We start from the raw sequence: 19,517 nt of genomic DNA, 5'->3' as shown, positions 1-19,517 counted from the left end.
TGCAAAATAACGTGTGCTAAATCGTTCAGCAACACCAGTCAGCTTCTTCATGTGACTAGAGGTAGCCTCAGTAACCTTAGATTCTCTTTGCTGTCTCCATGCAGCTCCACCGACGCTCCCCGATGGCCAGCTGGCCATCCCTGCCAGGGTGCCAATGTTCCCGGTGCCGCCGCCCCCAGGCCCTGTTGAGCGGGGATCTGGCTCTAGTCCCCCAGGATCTGCACTTGGCTTTCCAGAGCCTTCTGGGCCTGATCCTGCAGCTCTGTACCCAGGGCCTGGCCTGCCACCTGGTGTACCATCTCTCCAGGAGAGTGAGCCCCTGCTGAAGGAGGCCAGGAGCCAGGACCCAGGTGGGTCTGCTGAGATGCTGTCCTGAGAGCAGGGCTAAATTGGGTTTGGTGTGAAAGGAGGTCATTGGTGAAAGCGACTTAAGTTGTTTGAACTTGAAACAAGTTACATAATGGATACCAAAGATTCTAGAAGTTCTAGGCTGAATGGGTTAATTGAATATCAGTACTAGTTTCTTTTGAGACTTGGCTTTTTGTTAGGATGTGAAGTGTAAGTGGATGTCCAGGGCTATAGGCCTTTGTGTGAAAGTCCAATTTGGTGGTCCTTGTCCCTAATCTCTGCCTGACTGTCTTTATCTCCTTGGACAAGGCAGAATGTAGGCGTGGCTTTAGAGAAGAAACTATCTCCACGTATTCGGGAACGTTTTCGACCTTGGTTACTGCAGACGGCCCTGGGGAGGGTGTGCGCGGTGGGGAGCTGCGCGTCCCGCGTCCCCTTGTAGGGGCATCGCGCCAGTGTCTCGCTTCCTTTGGTCGTGTGCTCAGTGGCACTGTGGTCATGGTAGTCTTGTTTCCTTCGGCAGGAGTGACGCCACAAGAGGCACCCCCTAGAAACTCACTTTCAGAGCTAAGAGAAGAGGATTTTGGTGGAAAATTTGCTAATCCGGTACTCTGACACTTTTTTTTAAGCCTTTTATTTTCCATAAGCTTCATTGGATAGGTACCCAAACTCGATGTCCTGCAGTTGTAAGTAGAAAGATAATAGTGAAAGTTATGAGATTATCTTTTAAATTGTTTCTTAAAGAGAAAGCACTTCCAAAATAGCTTGAATCCTTAAAATATGGAGTTGGTAAAAAGCATTAATATGGAAAAAGATAACTTAATAGTGTAAAATAGTTCCTTTAAGGAGAAGGAATGCCCACCTATAACGAAACTGCCTTGTTAATTTTAGCTTTTCTAAAATGGAGAACTTCCTGATTTCTGCATCTCTTGTTGTATAGTAGAATCCCTAAAATTGTCACTGGTTTTCTTGAAATCAAGATTCCTTTCATCAGACATGTTTGGTATAAAGACCACCTCTGTTTGCTCTGATCAACCGTGAGGGACAAACGTCTTTATACAAACCGCATTCCGGAACCTTCTTTACAGATACCCAGCTTTTTATGGATGTCCCACTAGTAGGCAATTGCTGTAGTTTCAACTTTCATTATGTGTTCTAACGTTAAAATATTCTGTCCCTGGAAAACTGAAAATGAGAGTTTGTATTGAAAACAGTGTCTTAACCCAGGGATAAATATTTCTTTTCTTTTCTTTTTTTTTTGAGGAAGATCAGCCCTGAGCTAACATATGCTACCAATCCTCCTTTTTTTGCTGAGGAAAACTGGCCCTGAGCTAACATCCGTGCCCATCTTCCTCTACTTTATATGTGGGACGCCTACCACAGCATGGCTTGCTAAGTGGTGCCATGTCTGCATATCCGGGATCTGAACTGGCGAACCCTGGGCCGCTGAAGTGGAATGTGCGCACTTAACCACTGCGCCACCGGGCCGGCCCAGGGATAAATATTTCTAAAGACAATTCTGTCTTTTAAAATTCCCACCCCCTTCTCTAACCAGTCTTATCCTCAGAGCATTTATGTATTCCGTTTCTTCCAGCCCAGTCATTCCTGTTGAACCCCAGAATCTGCATTTTGAACACTATCAGGTCCCTTGATAAAGCTGCTGATTAACTTCAGGCTGGCTTTCCTTCAGTCAGGCCAGGGGAGCCAGGGCTAATTGCCCCAAGCCCTCCTCCCTTCTCTCTCATCGTTGTAGTAATTTGTCCTCAGTGCTGTTTGAAGGGCTCCTGGGGAGCTGCCCCAGGTGAGCCTGCTCCTGTGTTGCCTTGGGACAGGGCTCATCCAGGATGTCGCAGGACTCTGAGATCCCCCCAGTGTGGGAGTGTGCCAGCTCGGGTGCTCTGCAGCCTCCTCCGCCTCTGACGTCCACTCCTGAAATGAAGAGACCTGTACAAACAGCCAGAAAAGAGGCCAAGGAGCCTAAGAAGGTACCACACAGGCCATGTCTGGCTGGGTGCGGGGTGGGGGGCTCAGCTCCCACAGAAAACTTTGCTCACACACTGGCAGCAAGAAAAGGCATTCGTTTCTTTCTTAATTAAGCAAAACATTTTTTGACATATAAAGAGCATGCAGTAAAGCATGTAATGTGTAGACCAGCTTGAGGGTCGTTTCTGTGTCTATGTCCACGTGTCACCACCACCCAGAGCAGAATTAGAACAGTTCCAGGCTCCCAGAGGGGCCTGTGCATCCATGACCTGGCAGCACCCAGCCCCAGAAGGAGACCTGTCTTCTGATTTCTGTCACCTTCGATTAGTCTTGGCTGCTCTTGAACTTCACGTAAAGGAAGCTCACTCTTGCTTACCACGTGTAGTAACATCTGTGGATGCACGTGCCACGGTTGTTCATCCTTCCCCCAGTAGTGGACATGTGGGCTTGTTTCCGTTTGGGGTTAGTATGAGTACAGCCACGTGAGCGGCCTTGTGTCTTTGTGACAGACGCCCCTCTTCCTCTTGTTCCTCTTGGGTGGATGCTTAGGACACAGGACGGATGGCTGACGTCCAGCTTTCGGATGTACTGCCAGACAGTTTTCTTGAGTGGTTGTACCCAGTGGCCCTTCCAGCAGCTGAGCCAGCGAGGTCCAGTTGTTCCACATCACCTGCGGTCCAGTCCTTGTCCCATGTGCATTGGATTGCCGGTCCTTTTCATTTTGGCCCTTATGCTGGGGTCCACAATACTTTGCTGTGGTTATTTGCCTTTCCCTGATGGGTGATGATGCGGGGCACCTTTTCACACCCAAGTGCACCTCTCTATCGTCTTCTGTGTCGTGCTGGCTCAGGTCTCCTCCCGTGTTGAATTGGGTTGTTAGTAATTTGCAGGCCACCTTTTTGTATTGTGGACACCAGTATCTATGAGATGGACGTATTGCAAATATCTTCTCCCAATCTGTGGATTGCCCTTTTACTCTCTTAATGGTATCTTATGAAGAAAATGGTTCTTAATTTTAAGAGTTCAGCTTATCAAATTTTTCTTTAATGGCTAGGATTTTAAGTAAACATAAATTTAATGCAAAATGTGTGCTAATCATGAGATAAGCTGTGGCCCTTCCAGCAAGTCGTGAGCACACAAGTTCCTGCAGCCTGCCAGCGCAGCCTCGTCTCCTCCGCTGTGGGAGTCAGAGGCGGGGTGCAGACGGTGTGTGTGTGTGGAGCTGCTGCTGCTGCTTTTTTTCTGTTTTTTTAGTAGACGTGAAGTACGGCGTATGTGAAGAGTAAAGTAAACTTCCCTAATGCCTAGATTCTCCCGCGTGGGGACACAGAGGGACTTGTTTTGAGAGGGTCCCACGCTGACTTATCCAGCCTGCCTGCCATGCCTCAGATGGAGAGAATGTCAGAGACTGTTCATTTGTTGGTATTTAGACATGAAAAGCTCCAAAAGGCACTTTATTGTTCTGATTTTTTTAAATTGTGGTAAAATATACGTAACAATTTACTATTTTAACCATTTTTTGAGTGTACAGTTCTGTGGCGTTAGGTACATTCATGATGCTGTGCAGCCATCACCTCCATTTGTGTCCAGGACTTTCATCTTCCCAAACTGAAGCTCCGTCCCCATTAAACACCACCCCCCACCCCCCCCCAGCCCCCGCACCACCGTCCCACCTCCTGTCTCTGGGGGTTGACTCCTCTCGGCCCTCATGGAAACGGAGTTCTACAGGATTGTCCTGTGTCCAGCCCGTCCCACCTCCTGTCTCTGGGGTTGACTCCTCTCGGCCCTCATGGAAACGGAGTTCTACAGGATTGTCCTGTGTCGGGCTCATTTCACTCAGCCTGATGTCTTCAAGGTGGTTCTGATGGTTTTTCTATTCAGAGTAGTGAATCCTGGTTCTCTCGTTGGCTACCTGGAAAAAAAAGGACAGAAGCTTATTTGCCAGACGACAAGAACAAGTCGGTGAGTGTCGTAAAATGTGGCACTTGAGTAATCAGTAGGTATTTTTGTGATGTACCATTGGTGTTGTTTGCGGAGTGTATTTCAGCTTCAGAATAAACCCGAGTAGATATCTTCTGAAGTTGTAAAGTATCATAAGTCATCAGACTCTAATTCTGTTCAGCTTTATCCACTGCCTTTTTTCTTTCCTTTTCACAATTGTGGCAGATTGTCTGGGATGAAAAGAAGAACCGATGGGTGGATATAAATGAGCCCGAAGAGGAGGTAAGTTGGACTTTTAGGTATTTGTATGACTAGAAGGAAGGTTCCTACAATAGAAGCCCCAGTCTGTGGAGCGCCCCTGGGGGCCTTGGGCCCTGAGCAGACTTCCAATGGCCTTTCCCCTGCAGAAGAAGCCTCCACCCCCGCCTCCAGCCGCGCTTCCCAGGGCTCCGCAAGCTGCCCCTCCTGGTCCTGGAGGGCCCCCCAGAGCCTCGGTGAACATGTTCTCTAGAAAAGCAGGTAACAGAGTCCAGCCAGAAATTAAAGATTGTTCAGGTAATGTATTTGTCCTACAGATCCACCAGAGTTTAGTGGCCATAGTGTGTATATGAGACGGTAGTTTGTCACCTTCAGAAGGGAATGCTGGTTTAATGCAGATAAATCCATGGGGGAAGACGCCAGCTCTTTAGAGCATTGAAACATTCCTCAGCAGACCATTCTTACTGAGCAGAGCAGAGTCTGCTGAATCAGAAATGCAGCACTGTAGCATCATGGTGTGAAATGAGAACCCTCACGCCAGGGCAGAGACCAAGCAAATGTGGTCTGTGGAGAGGCGCCCTCTTCACACCTGTTCGGACACAAGGAAGGTGGAGCTCGCTGGGAGCCGGGTCATGCGGTATGCCGACCTGAGTTTGCTTCCTCTCCCCGTCCCAGCTAGCAGCAGAGCGCGCTACGTGGACGTGTTAAACCCAGGGGGGCCCCAGCGGAGTGAACCAGCTCTTGCTCCTGCAGATTTTTTTGCTCCACTCGCCCCGCTGCCGATTCCAGCTCACTTGTTCAGCCCAAACTCAGGTAGGCGATGCAGGAGCAGCACAGCTGTTAGCCCTTGGCCTCCTAACCTTTGGCCCTCTTTCTGAGAGCCTCTGGCCTTCCTCTCCCTTTGAGAAGAATGGCCCAGCCAGTGTGCAGAGAGCCTGAGGCTCATCATGCTTGTTGATGGGCTCATCCCCTTTTCCCCGGGAGCGCACAGTGTGAAGCTCTTCCTCTTGGACCTCTGTCACTGACCCCCCGGAGATGTTTTGGACAGAACCATGGCTCCCACACTGTCTCCTTCACAGATGCAGAGGAAGCACCGCCTACAGAGGGGGCCGGCAGGGAAGGGCAGGTCCCAGCAGTGGGGCCGGCTGATCCAGAGCCTGCCTCGGAACCCAAGGTGAGCAGGGGCAGTGGGACATGGTGCTCGGGGAGGATTTGCCTCCCGCCCAAGAAAGTCGGTCCTGACCTTCTGCGATTCGGTATCCATTGTGTACACAGAACCCTCCGTTTCGGTCGGAAAGCTCTTTCCTATAAAATATCCTCCAGGGAGGGGCTGGCCCTGTGGCCGAGTGGTTAAGTTTGCGCACTCCGCTGCAGGCGGCCCAGTGTTTCGTTGGTTTGAATCCCGGGTGCGGACATGGCACTGCTCATCAAGCCACACTGAGGCAGCGTCCCACATGGCACAGCTAGAAGGACCCACAACAAAGAATATACAACTATGTACTGGGGGGTTTTGGGGAGAAAAAAAAAAGGAAAAAAAAATAAAAGTAAAAAGTTTAAAAAAAAAATATCCTCCAGGGAGTTGCAAATTAAACCACATAGATGTTATATAATAATCTTGTTTTACTGAAATCGTAGTAGTAAGGAAACTTTTTTTTTAACGTTTAAAACATACATGTGCAATATAATCATCTAGAGGCTGGTCTCTCACATTGGGTAGACCTGGATTTCAGCGCCAGCTCCCCGTTAGTTAGCTGTTTAAGGAAGTCACTTAGCTTCCGTATGCCCCGGTTTCTTGCACTGTGAAATGGGATAACAGTTACACTAGGCCCCAAGGCCATTGAGGGGCACACAGTAGGTGTTCAGCAAAGAGGAGCTGTTCTTGCTGGGACCTGTCAGACGATGACTGTACCCTGCAGGCGCACGCAGAGTGTTTTCCTCCTGTGACTTCTCAGAAGGGGCACCTAGGCGTGGTGCAGAATGGTCTGCCCGCTGGCCAGGCCCACTCCCTGGTGCCCTGTCCTGTGTGGATGGTTCCCAGGCGCCGGAGCTTGGCAGCTGCTGCATTTCTTCTTTTCCTGGCAGGCACTGAGTTCTGCGGCCTCACACCCTGGCACTGAACCCCCGCGCTCGCACCTGGACGGCTCCCAGGGTGGAGAGGTAAGGGCGCCCAGACAAGCGCGTCTGCCCGAAATCTAGGCTGAGGAAGCGAGTTTTTATTGTCCAGGTGGCCTTTTCCTTTAAAAATGAATGTTAATGAGTAGGAAAAGGCAGTATAGAAACTTTTTAGAACTTGAAAAGTGTTGTATACCTTAAAAAAAAACATCACACGTGTTTCAGCAAAATTGTCTGGAGCTCCAAGCAGAGCACGCAGTTAGGGTTCTTGTTCCTGTCACGCTCCCTTGGCATGGCCATCCCAGTGTGGGCTTCTCAGGCGTCAGGCGGGCAGGCTGGCCTAGGCCAAGGGCTGCACAGACCCCCCCCCCCCAAATCATGGTTGTTTCTTAATAAAAACAGTTCATTAAAATAGGAATTTTAAGCTAACTCTGGCTCCTTTCCCATTTGAATTGTATTGATTCTGATGGCCTCATAAAGCTCTTTGGAATTAAACCGACAGCTTGGAGCAGCGACGCGCATGTCGATTTTTTACTTGTCTGTATCTTGTGTGTGTTCTTGCTGTTTTGTAGCTTTCGCGCTGTAGCTCAATGAGCTCATTATCGCGTGAAGTCAGCCAGCATTTTAATCAGGTACCTGTGGCTGGCAGTTCTCACTGAGCCTAGAGTTGAACTGGGTCACCTTTGTTTTTCCTTTAAGCTCGCTGCACTGGTTGTCATTGTGCATGTGTCACTAACATCACCCACTGTCTCACCCAGCCATCCCACGACGAAGGATGCAGTGTTCCTTTCTTTACACATCCCTACAGGGTGTTGTTAGATAGCTGGGTACACGGACAACTGAAGTGACCCCAAAATGCTCGTAGTGAACGGGTGAGCTTTGTAACTGTGCTCTTTCTGAATGGGGTTTTTCAAACGCCTGGCCTTGGGCGGAGCCTCACCATGTCTGTGAGTGTGTTTCAGGAGCTCAGGCTCAGGATGCTCTCATTTGGAAGGGAGAATCGCTTTTTTCTGAGCAACCATGAGAAAGTTTATTCTGGGCCAGGCCAAGTGTAGCAGTGGCCACTGTCTTGTGGCCAGTCCGGATGGGGAATAAAGGAATACTTCATCCTGTGTGTGTGTCATGGAACGAGCTTCTCCCGCCAGCTCAGCACAAGGGCTCCGTCCGCCTATATGTGCCTGTTGAACACTGGATTTGTGCTGGACACTTGGGTCTGAAGTAGTCAGAAATGCCTACTAACCACCACGCCTGGTGCAGTGCCGCGTCCTGGCACTGGGCACGCCTCGTTTTTGCATGTTCTGGTTTCTAAAGTGTTTCACTCTGCATGTTGCTTGGATTTCTGTCATTTTTCTGTGACCCATTAAATAATTAAATCCAGTGTTGCAAGAAGTATCTTCGACCTGCTTCTGTGGCTTATTTAAAAGTATTATAAAACCTTATCCAGAATTAGTGTCTCTATCTGCAAATGAAACAAACTGCTGTGTGATGTTGTGTTGTTAAGATGGACTCTCTGTGCTTCTCAGGCTCCCGGTGATGCCCCCCCTGTTGGGGGTCCCTCCGGAGGAGCAGTGCCCTTCTACAACCCTGCTCAGTTTGCACAAGTAAGTGTCCTCGCTGTCTCCTTGGAGGGCGGGAAGCGGAAGAAGGCCTTTCCCCCAGCCCGTGACCCTCACACGCCTGCTGACCCCTTCTCCCGTCTCCGCCACTGCCCTTAGTGGAGATGCTCCCCGCAGGGTCCTGCGGTTTCCTGCTGACACGCCTTGGTGTGGGTCTAACTCCCTCCACCGTGTGGCCTCGGCTGCCCTTCACCTGGGAGCTCATGTCCTTCAGTCTTCAGTCAGGGAATGTTGTGGAATGTCTCCTTTTATTTCTTTCTCTCTGCCTTCTCTCTTCTCCCTCCCAGGCTCTTGCCTGTTGGGCAGAGACTGGCTGCCCGTGGTGGGGGAGCCAAGTGGGGTAGAGGTCTATGGGGTCGGCACTCAGGATGTGATGCCTCCCCTGCGCCCGGGCCGTCCTGACGCAGCCTCGCCCTCGCTGCCTGCTGCGCCCACCTCCTCTGCCGCGCCCTGCCCTCGTCCCCCCGCTGCCCTCTGCTTCCCGGCTGCTGCAGCTGAGGCTGTTTCTCAGCCCCCCCCCAAGGACTGGTGCGCCCCAAGTTAGCACCTGGCCAGCCACCTGCCTTCCTGCCTCGAGATTGGTTGCTGTCTTCTTCCCCCCGTTCCTGTACCTGTAGTTCCAGCCCTGACAGCAGTCCCCCGACTTCCATGTCAGTTGGGATTTGCGGGGGAATGAGAGTGAGGGCCAGTGTTCTGTCCACTGCCTCCCTGGGCGCTGCTTCCCTGTGTCCTCCCTGGAGTCCTGAGACACTCCACCGTGGGTTGGCCTCACATCTCACCACCCTGACAACACTGCAGACGCCTTTCCAGGGAGCGCCAAGATGTGATCCTGACTTGGCCACTTGTCATGGGCTTGCACAAACACAACAAGCAAACCCTGCCTGGTTGCTGAGATCAGCGGTCTGTTCCGGCCTATTCCCTAGACGCCCCGTCACGTCTTGCCCACCTGGGGGCGGGCGTGCGGAAGTCAGTGCTGTCTCCTCATGTCGTTCTAGGCCCCCGCCACCTTGGGAAGCTCCAGGACGGGGAGGATTGGCCAGAGGAAACACCCAGCACTGAGCTAGAATAGTCCCTGTTCTGGAGTAGCATTTGAACCCTGAAATTATCCTCCACCAAGAACTCGGGCTGACTGCCTGCGACCTCCGCCTGTTCCCGGACAGACACTGCGGTGACTCAAAGCGGCTCTCCTTGGCGTCGCCCTCCTCAGCTCCTGTCTTTAGAAAGTACCGCCATAGTTAGTTCCACAGGTCCTGTAAGATGCTGATGAAGAGAGGCAGTCCTTCGCCTGACAGCCTCACTGCCGACCCAGCGCTCTTAGTCATCTGAGAATGTCACACTGGGTGAAATGGGAAGCGTCTCTGCCGCAGGAGGAACCTTGCTCTTCAGTACCCAGGGTGTCTCTCAGAACCTCGCAGTGAATCACTGGTCCCCTGGTTCCTTAGGATGCTGGAAGGCAAGAGTGACCTTTGACTCAGGAGAGAGAGGCATGAGCACCTGCCATCCAGCCAAAGGCAGTTAGCCCCCTGCTCCCGCCGTGTCTGAACCAGGAGAACGGCTGGCGGGTCGTAGGTTCTTCAGCATCTTAGAGGACACATGGAGTTAATTTAACACCAATCCCTTAGGTTCCAAGAGAGGCCCTGGGTGCTGAAGTGCATTTCTCTCCTGTAGCAATGACGTTTCCAGCTTCACTGAATTGTCTGTGGCCTGATTAGGACCATGAGGAGTTTCATGCCACCAAAGGGACTGGCTTTGCACATCCGTGAGGGACGGCTCCACTGCTGGGAAAGGGCTGCGACAGAGCTCGTGTTCTGAGTGTGACTGATCCAGAGTCCTCGCCAGTGTTCACCTGGGGCTGTGACTCATTTGATTCGGATGCTTTTACTGTGCGCACGGCCTGGTTGGCCGCGTTGTCCAGGACACTGTATGGGTTGCCACGCTCTTTCTAAAGTGGCCAATACTGTACTTTGCCATGAGAGGTTTTCCTAGGGCAATCCGGTTGACTTGCTTTCTCTCACCTGGTTGACATCATTTAAGGAGCTGGTAACATCTTGAAGAAAGTGGCTTAAAATAATTCCTTGACAGAAGCTCTGGACTGTGATATCTCTGCCCGTGAGTTGTTTCCGCAGTGGGATCGTCAGTAGCTCATTCGTTGACTCAGCCGTCCGAAACCGCGGAGGGAGACCTCCCCTTCCGGACTCCAAGCTTTAAGGCTTCCTCGACTGTTCTTAAAACCATGCACATTCTTGTTAAGTCTAAAGAGACCGAAGAAAAGATTTCAATGTTTATTAAAATCATTAGGAAACATTTCTGTAGGTTCTGCTGGGGGTGCATAGTCTGCCTGGCCCTTTAAATCTAAGTGTAGGGATCGTGTAAATGTGGGGTTAGCCCAGGTCCTCCCCATTTTCCTGGTTCACCTGATCACCTAAGAAAGACCCACAGATGTTTTCCAAAATGTTTCACAGACTTGGTGACCGGATCCATTTGTTCCTGTCACTTTGAGAAAGGCCAGCCTTGCTGACGGGCAGTCTCCTGTGCCCCGTGGTCAGCTCCGTGTGCTTCCTTGGACCCGAAACCCTCCCACCGCCCTCGGCTTCCTCCGGTCCAGCCCTGCCCTTTGTTCTCTGTCAACTGCCAGCCACTTTTGATCCAAGAAGCTTCCTCTGAGGCGGGAGCTGCTATTTTTTCCTAACTGCAAATTGTTAAATAAAATATTTTGCGCTCTCAAGCACTTTCTCCTGTTGTCCCTTTTGTTTCCTGGAAGCGAGTGTGGCCCCCGGCCAGGCACCCTCAGGAGCCCCACCTCACCTGCACTTTGTTCTTCAGCGTTCTGTATTTTACTTGCCCGATGCTCCTGTAGCTAACCCGTCTCCAGCCAGCGTGCTGCCTCCTGATGCTGCCGTCTCTCCAGCCTCTCACCTGCGGGGAAGAAAGGGTACGGGGTGGTCATGCATTCATTTTTCTTTTAATTATTGAGGTCACAGTGGCCTGTGACGCTGATTTCAGGTGCACATCAGCTGTCAGTCTGTGTAGAGTGCGTCTCGCTCACCACCAGCAGTCTGCTTTCCGTGTCACCCCACCTGTGCCCTTTCCCCCTTTTGCCACCCCCCCCACCTGTGGGCTCATCCTCCACACAGGAGTGGGACCTTCTGGCGTTTGTCTGTCTCTGGCCTACCTGGCCTAGCTTGTGTGACCTGACACCTGACGCCCCCCGGCCACTTGTGTAGCTTCCCCAGGGTCTGCCAGACTGGCTGTGGGCTCTCGGGAAGGAGCGGCTCCTCCCGTGCCGGCGGCGGGTGGGGTCCCGGTGAAAACCCACCCTGACAGCGATAAGCAATGCGGTCACAGGATACCTGCTCCCTGGGGAACTCGGCAGCAACTAATATGCGGGAGGGGGGAGGGGGACGGACTGGTGTCTGAGGATGCCATTGACCGGAAGGGGCCAGAGGCGAATCGACCGGGCGGGCCGCACACCTGGGGCTGCAGGGGCGGGGCGGGGGGCGGCCCTGGGTCCTTCCACAGGGAAGGACGCTGCAGCTGGGTCCCCGGCACGAGGGCCACCTGGCGCCCCCGGACGGCGCCCTCCGTGCCCGCGTTGCCCGGCCGGGTCCTCCGGCCGCCAGGGGCCGCTGCGGGCGCCGCGTCCGGGCCGCCCTGCCCGCCGGTTGCCGGGGAGCCGCCGCCGAGGCCCGCGGGCCGGGAGCGGGCGGCGCCGAGAGGTGCGGGCGCGGGGGTTCTGGGCGCGGGGGACCCCTGGGCGGGGGCGCGGGGGGCGGCGCGGAGTGACCCCGGGGTGCGGGGCCAGGCGAGTTCAGAGCGCGGGGGCCCCGGCGCGGGTTCGGGGATCCTGGGTGGGGTCCGGCGCGGGGTGACCCCGGAGCGCGGAGACCGGCGGCTTCGGGGCGCGAGGGTCGTGAGCGGGTCCGGCGCGGGGTGACCCGAGGGCGCGAGTGTCCTTGGCGAGTACGGCGCGGGGTGACCCCGGGGCGCAGGTCTCGCTCCCCCCGCACCCCCCGCGGCTGCGCGACGGTCGTTGCCCTCGGGAGCCCGCGGCCGGCCGTGCTGGACCCCCAGGTCTTGAGTGGGGGCCTTGGCAGCCGGGGCCGCAGAGCTGCTCAGGGTCGCCCGCTCGCGGGGCGGGGTCTGCGGGTGGAGATGGCGGTGGGCCCGCCGGCGGAGGGAGAGGCAGGCAGGACCCCATCTATGGTCCACCTGTGAACTGGCCTCCACTGGCCTTGGCCCTGGGGGTGAAATTCTCACTTGGTCATGCTCTGAGCACCCCACGTGAGGGGCAGGCCCCCATCAGCATGGTGGCTTCCCATCTTAAGACGTTCTACCTTTCACCCACCTCCCAGGAGGAAGCAGCAGGCCAAAATGTCTAAACACTTGTTTTTGCTGGACTGCTCCTGGCCTGTCCACTCTGCCGCCCTGCACCATAGCTGTCCACTAGGAACATTAAATTGGCAACAGGGCCACGATCACGGAAGGCTAATAGCACGGTTTTCCTTTAGGTACCTGTGGGGGACCGCAGGACTTCACAGCCTCCAGCCATGCAGCAACTGGCCCTCCCCCTACTGGACCACCCCAGGCCTGAAGGGGAGCTGCTGCTGGTTCTCTCCCCCGTGCCCTGCCCTGCGACCTCTGACCACGCATCCCTGATACTGGGCGTTGCCGCCAGCCCAGAGAGGAGCCGTCCACTGGGTTGGCAAGGCTGCCATCGTCCATGAGGGCTGGGCCCTGGATTATGCCATCCAAGCCAGTGTGCCTGGGGCACTCAGAGGCAGCACCCGAGCAGCCCACCGCCCATGGGCATCTGCACCCTGAAGGCAAAATGCTCAAGGGGCAGCTTCCAGGCACAGACAAAGACCTCACCCCCTGCCCAGAGTCCCTGCCCACCGACAGCTGTCAGGGCCCAGAGAAGAGTCCAGTGCTCCCTCTGAACATTCCAGCAAAAGTCAGCAATGAGGACCCGCAAGCTAAGGCAAATCCCTTTACCCCAAAGCCACCGACGAGGCCCAGGCTGGAGCGAGCGCTGTCCCTGGATGAGAAGGGCTGGAGGAGGCGGCGTTTCCGAACCAGCCAAGAGGACCTAGCCTCCCGGAATGGGGCCAGCCCCTCCAGGGGCTCCTCGCAGGACGAGGCCCCTGGTCCCCCCGCCCCCAGTGGCCCCCCGCCCTGCCTGAGCACCTCCTTGCAGGAAATCCCCACGTCCCGCAGGCCCCCAGGCAGTAGCCCCTCCCTGTGGGGTAACTGTCTTTCTGGAATGATCAGCACTTCCCTGGACCTCCTGCACCGGGACGGCGCCGCAGCCGGGAGCACCCCCAGGCTGGCTGGCGTGCTTCCCCCACGGCCAGTGCCCGCCATGGAGCAGACCGTGGTCTCCCACTCCCTGCGGACAGCGAACAAGGTGGACGAGGACCACGCCGACTACAAGCTCCGCCTGCAGACCAGGCTGTTCCGGGCCCACAGCAGCCTGGGACCCGGCCGGCCCCCGAGCCCCCTGGCCTGCGACAACTGTTCCCTTCGCTCGGCCAAATCCTCCTTCAGCCTCCTGGCACCCATCCGCACCAAGGACGTCCGGAGCAGGTAGGGCACCCGGGGTGGGTGCCACCCGGGCCTCTGTTTCAGCGTCGTAAAGCAAGCTGCGCATGAGGCACGCGAAGGTGTTCTCCTAAAGCCCTGTGAGGTGCATGAGCGTGGAGACTAGAGCAGGTCTTCCCTCACTAGCCCCATCCCCCAGCTCCTTCCGGAACTTTCCTTCACATCTCAGCACTGTGCCTGGCCCGGTGCCTGTGATGTAGGTGGTTCTGATCCCTGATAGCTACACACTGTGCTGGGGCACGCTCTTCCTTCCTCTTTCTTGCTGCATCTTGGACAGCCTTCTTTGTCGGTGTCTGCCCTGTGGTCTGTCGGGCTGCAGGATTCTAAGATGCGCTATTGAGCCAGGCTGTTACTTAACCTCTTTGCGAAGGACGAGTATCAGGGGGACCTCAGTGGGCGGCGGCTGGAGTGCAGCAGCGAGCAGCCGTGCCGTGCTCCGTGCATGTGCACGCCGGGAACCTTTCCAGGACGGATAGCTAGAAGTGAAATTGCTCGACTGAGGGCGCAGGCTCTCGGTGACTACGGTGAGCCACACTGAGGGGAGGGTCCCTGGGGTCCACGCACTGGTGGGAGGGGGACACCGGGCAGGGCCTGATCTGCTGCACTTTGCTTCCAGGAGTGTCCCGTGACTTCTCGTGCCTTCTGGGACTCAGTTTGCTGAGCGCCCCATCAATCGGCCTTGCTCTTGGCCCCCACAACCCCCTGGACAAGGGGGGCTCGCGTTGCGCCAATGCCTGGTTTCCGGGCTTTATGAGGCTTTAATAATTAATCCACATTGATTTTTTTATGGCTTGAAAAGAAGCTGAGTGCTGCCCCTGATGTCAGTCCTCTGCTCACGACTCCCGAACACATGCCCCTCCCTGCCCAGGCCAGAGCCGTGAATCTGCCAGACTGGGGTCCCAGCGCGTTCAAAGCCGTGACCTCTTCTCCAGGCCTGGCCTTCTCCCCAGAGCTCGGTCCCGGGCCCCTGTGTGTGCCCAGGCTGTAAGTCGGAAAGTGTTCCTCCGCCCTCCTCTCCTTCCCTCCCACAGTCCTGTCCATCCGGGCCCGGCTGAGAGGACAGCTCCCGTGCCTCCTGCTTCTCCCCACCCTGCCCCTGCCGTGCTGGCCAGACCTCCACTCCCCACCAGGGCTGGGTCTGTTTTTCAACACATAGGGCCGAGGCCCTGAGTTGGGCCCACACCGCCCACTTCCTGATGTGGCATCCAAGGCCCTGGCTGGAGCCCTGGCCCCCCTTCTGTCACCAGCTTCTACTCTCGTTGCTGCCCCTGTCTGCCACCCCTCCGATCAGGCCGAGGCCAGCTCCAACCCCGCAGACGTGGCGCTGGGGGAGGGCAAGTGTGAGATGGTCACTGTGTCAGTGTCCTGGGGCTGCTGTGACCACTTACCACGCACTGGGCAGCTTAAAAGGACAGAAATTTACTCTCTTACTATTCTGGAGGCCAGAGTCTCAAATCCAGCTGCAGGCAGAGTGGGGCCCCCGTCGGAGGCTGAGGGTGAGATCCTTCCTGCCTCTCCCAGCTTCTGGTGGCTCCAGGCTCCTCAGCCTGTGGCGCCTCCCTCCAGTCTCTCCTCCGTCTCCATACTCCTTCTCCTGTGTGTGTGTGTCCTTTCTTCTTCTTAGAAGGACACGAGTCACTGGACGTGGGGCCCACCCAGAAGGATCTCATCTCGAGATCCTTAACTATTCCATCTGCAAAGACCCCCTTTCCAAATAAGGTCACATTCGCAGGTTCTGGGGTGAGGAGGCGGACGGAAGGTGGCCCTTCCCTCCCTCGGCCCAGGTGAGCCCAGCAGTGGAAGCCAGACAGGTGGTCCCCCCAACACTGCAGGGAGGGCCCCGCCCCCCACACTCCCTCCTGCTCCCTCCATCAGAGGCAGGGGGCAGGGGGGTTGTTTATAGGACAGAATGGTTCCTTTGTTAAAATAATTCATTGTGAGTTTCTTGGGAAGGGCGGGATCTCTGAATGCATTTGAAGTATTATTACACTGTTTAAATTAAGCGCAGTTTCTGTGGACTTGCCTACTATATAGAGTGAGAAGCACATCTCCGAATCGGATCCCCCGTTCATTATTTTCAGATGAGAAGCCAGCGCTGGGCTGGTGGGCTTCCCACCCCCAGTTCTGCCTGAAGTCTCCGTTCCAGACCCTCCTAGTGTTTGAGAACAGGGGGTGGGCACACTTACTCTGTAAAGGACTGGGTAGTAAATATTTCCATTTCGTGAGCCATATGGTCTCAAAAAGAAAAAAAAAGCAGCCACAGACCACACATACACCAACGGCCGTGGCTGTGTGTCAATAACACTTTATTTAGGGACACTGAAATTTGAAGTCTGTATTTTCCTGTGTCATGAAATACTGTTTTTTCCCAGCCATTTAAAAGTGTAAAAACGACTCCTTGCTCGTGGGCTGTATGCAGACGGGCCGGATGTGGCTCCGTCAAGGCCGCGGGCCCTGGCCTGGGAGGGGCGGGTGCTTTGGGAGATGCGAGGGGCACATGGGCTTTGCTTCCCAGACACTGGGAGGCAGGAACTCGGCCCGAGCTGCCTGCGGGTGTTTGAGCACGATGGGCCTGTTAGGATTCTCAACAGGGCGGGGCGAGCTCCGGGAGGTTCCTCCCTCCCGCCCTGATTTAGTTCACGTCCTACGAAGCTTGGCGAGCGTTTAAGAATTTCTCATGCAGGTTGCTAAGAACTGGATTCTGGCTTTCTGTCTGTCACCTGTGGAGCCATGCTCCTAAGTTGACCCTCGAATATTGGTTCCTCTTTGCAAGACTAAGGAATAAGATTTCCTTAGCAAATTGGAATGAAAAGCATAAGAAGTTTGAAAAATACTCCGGGTTTCTGTTACCTGATGTCACGTTGACTCCGAGCGTTCCCCCCGAGAACTCCAGCCAGCAGTCCTGGAGTGAAATCAGCGTAAGCCCACAGTGACGGAGCGAGAACCCTGACGTCTGCAGGTGACAGGTTCCCCTTTCTCCGGAAGGCGAAGGCAGGAGGTAACTGATGTGCCAGACAGCTTGGAGGGGTGCGTTCGTGGAGAGATGCCCCCCGACAACGGTGGGAGTGACCCTGGGGCAGAGGCCCGAATTGCTCGGTCACACCAGGTTGTCTAGCCCCAGGGGAGAGCCCTCCACCTGCGCTGCCCCAAGCCCACCCTCTCAGCAGCCAGCTGACCCCATCGCCCCACACCACAGCCCCTGTCGCCGGGCCTCGTCACATCCCAGAACCCGCTCGGCCTCCGTGGAAGCAGGGAGGAGCCTTGGAAGAACCTGCTGCGTCCGTGAAACCAGAAAGCGCATCCTGTGAAGAGCAGCTGTTTGCGATTCCTCGTGGCAGCTGCGTTCCCACGCGGCTGCTCGGGCGATGGCTGAGAGGAGGGCCGTGCTAGGGGACTGATCAGGCTGATGCCGTCTGAGCCCACCAGCCCATCTTGATGTCACTGGGGAGGAACACGACACACGGAGCTTGTCGGGGCAGATCCGCCTGGAAATGGCAGCGGAATCTAATCAGCCTCCGGACATTGTGACCACCCAGGAGACGGTGGAGTCCGCACTGTGGGACTTGACAGGACTGATGGCCAGTGTCCCCAGCAGACGGATGGCATGGGAGAAACAGGCCCGTCATAGGACTAAGACCTAAGAGACAAAGCAGCCAAACACAGGGTGTGGCCGCTGTCTGGGTCCTGACCTCGAGCTGGGTTGGAAGAAGGGTCTGGAAGGAGGGCTCCCGGACGCAGGAGGACTGTGGACAGTGCAGCTGGAGACAGCGGAGCCGAGCACAGTGCAAGCAGCAGAGGGACAGTCACGGGGAGCACACACAGTGCCACCTCCCCAGCTGGCGCCCTGAGCACCAGCGGAGGCAGGCGCCATCGGGGGAGGCCGAGGGGGGTGGGGCTTTGGGGAGGGGGGCTGCCACCGCGACAGCAGCGCACGGGCCACCTGCCGAGACACAGCTCACAGATGTCTTCTTGAGGGAGGGTCTGGTGGGACGGGGTGCGTCAGCTAAGAACAGGTTTTTTTGGTTTAAAACGGCTGAAAAAAATCAATTCAGGGGCAGCCCCGTGGCCAAGGGGTCAAGTTCGCGTGCTCCACTTTGGTGGCCCAGGGTTTGGCTGGTTTGGATCCTGGGCGTGGACATGGCACCGCTCATCAAGCCACGCTGAGGCGGCATCCCACATAACACAACTAGAAGGACCCACAACTAAAAAGTATACAACTATATACTGGGGGGATTTGGGGAGAAAAAAAAAGATTGGCAACAGTTGTTAGCTCAGGTGCCAATCTTTAAAAAAAAAATCAAAGCAGTGCTAACGTCTCATCGTATGTGAAAACTGCGCGAGACTCCGATCCCGATTCCGGCGTCTGTAGAGAAAGCTTGGTCGGCGCGCAGCCGAGCCCTGTCCTTCCCAATCGGCAGCAGCTGCTCTCAGCGGAGTTGAGTGGCTGAGACAGAGCGATGGCCCAAAAAGCTGAAATACTATCTGGCTCCTTACAGAAGAGTTTGCTGACCCCTGTGGCAGAGGAAACCAGTGTTGAGGGGGACCCTCTGGGCGGGCAGGGGCTCTATTGTCTTCTGTTAGGGCCTTTGCAACACTGTTTGACATTTTTAACTATTTGCATGCGTTACTCTATTAAAATCATAAAATGGACGGAAACCGTGGGGTGCCATGGAGATGGGTGTATGCTGTGCTGCTCTTACGACCTCCCAATCCTGGACTGCAAGAGGAAGGCCAAGGCCCCGCCTGAGAAGGACCACGTGTCCTCCCCCAAGTCGACTAGTAGTCAGGAAGCCCACCTTGACCTCCACAGCCCTGCCAGGGGCTTGCCCCTAAGAGGCTCCACCAAGCCCAAAATGTCACCTTCGCGTCCCTTCTCAGGAGGTGATTGAGGAAAGTCGAATGTGTCCTGTCATTTCTAGAACTGTGATCTTGGTGGGTTTTCCGGGAGAGCAGGTGGCCCACAGTGCTGTGCTCCATGAGGACCGACGGGGTCTTTAAGAGACTTGTTGCTGGGGGCGGGCTGAGGCCGGCAGCTGTGCCCGCGGAGGTGTGTCCCTGCCGCGGTCCCCTCCCTGGACCCATCCGCTCCACCCCCGAGTTCAGCCCGCCCCTCTCTCTGCAGGAGCTACCTGGAGGGGAGCCTCCTGGCAAGCGGGGCCCTGATGGGGGCCGACGAGCTGGCCCGCTACTTCCCGGACCGGAACATGGCCCTCTACGTGGCCACCTGGAACATGCAGGGCCAGAAGGTAAGCAGGCCACCCCACTCCCGCTCAGGATGAGGCTAGGGTTCTTTCTAGACTCTCTCCCAGGGCCTCTGAACCGTGTGGTCTGCCCGCCCCCTCGCCAACTCCCCTGTCACCCGGAGAGAAGCCTCACCCGTGACACCCCTGCCTCACCCACCTCTCCACTGCCCAATGGCTATAATGTGTTCTTTTCACGTACACGCTTTATTTATTTATTTTTTTTTAAATTTTTCTTGAGTTAATGATAGGTTACAATCTTGTGAAATTTCAGTCGTACATTATTGTTTGTCAGTCGTGTTGTAGGTGCACCCCTTCACCCTTTGTGCCCACCCCCCACCCCACCTTTCCCCTGGTAGCCACTAATCTGCTCTCTTTGTCCACATGTTTAACTTCCTCATATGAGTGGAGTCATACAGAG

The 19,517-nt window shown here is 55.4% G+C and overlaps 2 protein-coding genes across 7 annotated transcripts in view; both read left to right on the top strand.

Moving 5' to 3' along the window:
• The window catches only part of SEC16A (SEC16 homolog A, endoplasmic reticulum export factor), a 34,814-nt gene extending 23,831 nt beyond the window's left edge, over positions 1–10,983 (top strand). For 4 of the 6 annotated variants that reach the window (XM_044778402.2, XM_014863817.3, XM_044778400.2 and 1 more), the window contains 12 exons: positions 105–350; positions 872–954; positions 2,181–2,333; positions 4,213–4,293; positions 4,498–4,554; positions 4,680–4,791; positions 5,206–5,343; positions 5,610–5,704; positions 6,613–6,687; positions 7,215–7,274; positions 8,166–8,243; positions 9,254–10,983. In XM_044778402.2, the coding sequence (XP_044634337.2) occupies positions 105–350; positions 872–954; positions 2,181–2,333; positions 4,213–4,293; positions 4,498–4,554; positions 4,680–4,791; positions 5,206–5,343; positions 5,610–5,704; positions 6,613–6,687; positions 7,215–7,274; positions 8,166–8,243; positions 9,254–9,322 (1,247 nt within the window). In that variant the 3' untranslated portion in view covers positions 9,323–10,983. Of the gene's footprint in view, positions 1–104; positions 351–871; positions 955–2,180; positions 2,334–2,880; positions 3,251–4,212; positions 4,294–4,497; positions 4,555–4,679; positions 4,792–5,205; positions 5,344–5,609; positions 5,705–6,612; positions 6,688–7,214; positions 7,275–8,165; positions 8,244–9,253 lie in introns of those variants that run through there. The other 2 variants (XM_044778403.2, XM_044778404.2) reach the window with 2 other exon arrangements.
• Positions 10,984–11,867: 884 nt separating this feature from the next.
• INPP5E (inositol polyphosphate-5-phosphatase E) overlaps positions 11,868–19,517 on the top strand; it is a 15,887-nt gene continuing 8,237 nt past the window's right edge. Inside the window, exons 1-3 of the mRNA XM_044778406.2 lie at positions 11,868–11,974; positions 12,767–13,841; positions 18,979–19,102. Of these exons, the coding sequence (XP_044634341.2) occupies positions 12,979–13,841; positions 18,979–19,102 (987 nt within the window). The 5' untranslated portion in view covers positions 11,868–11,974; positions 12,767–12,978. The remainder of the gene's footprint in view (positions 11,975–12,766; positions 13,842–18,978; positions 19,103–19,517) is intronic.

Source organism: Equus asinus, chromosome 10 (genome assembly GCF_041296235.1).
Source record: "Equus asinus isolate D_3611 breed Donkey chromosome 10, EquAss-T2T_v2, whole genome shotgun sequence".
Taxonomy (NCBI): domain Eukaryota; kingdom Metazoa; phylum Chordata; class Mammalia; order Perissodactyla; family Equidae; genus Equus; species Equus asinus.
Note: the sequence above shows the minus strand (reverse complement) of the source record. Positions and strands in the feature narration are given on the sequence as shown.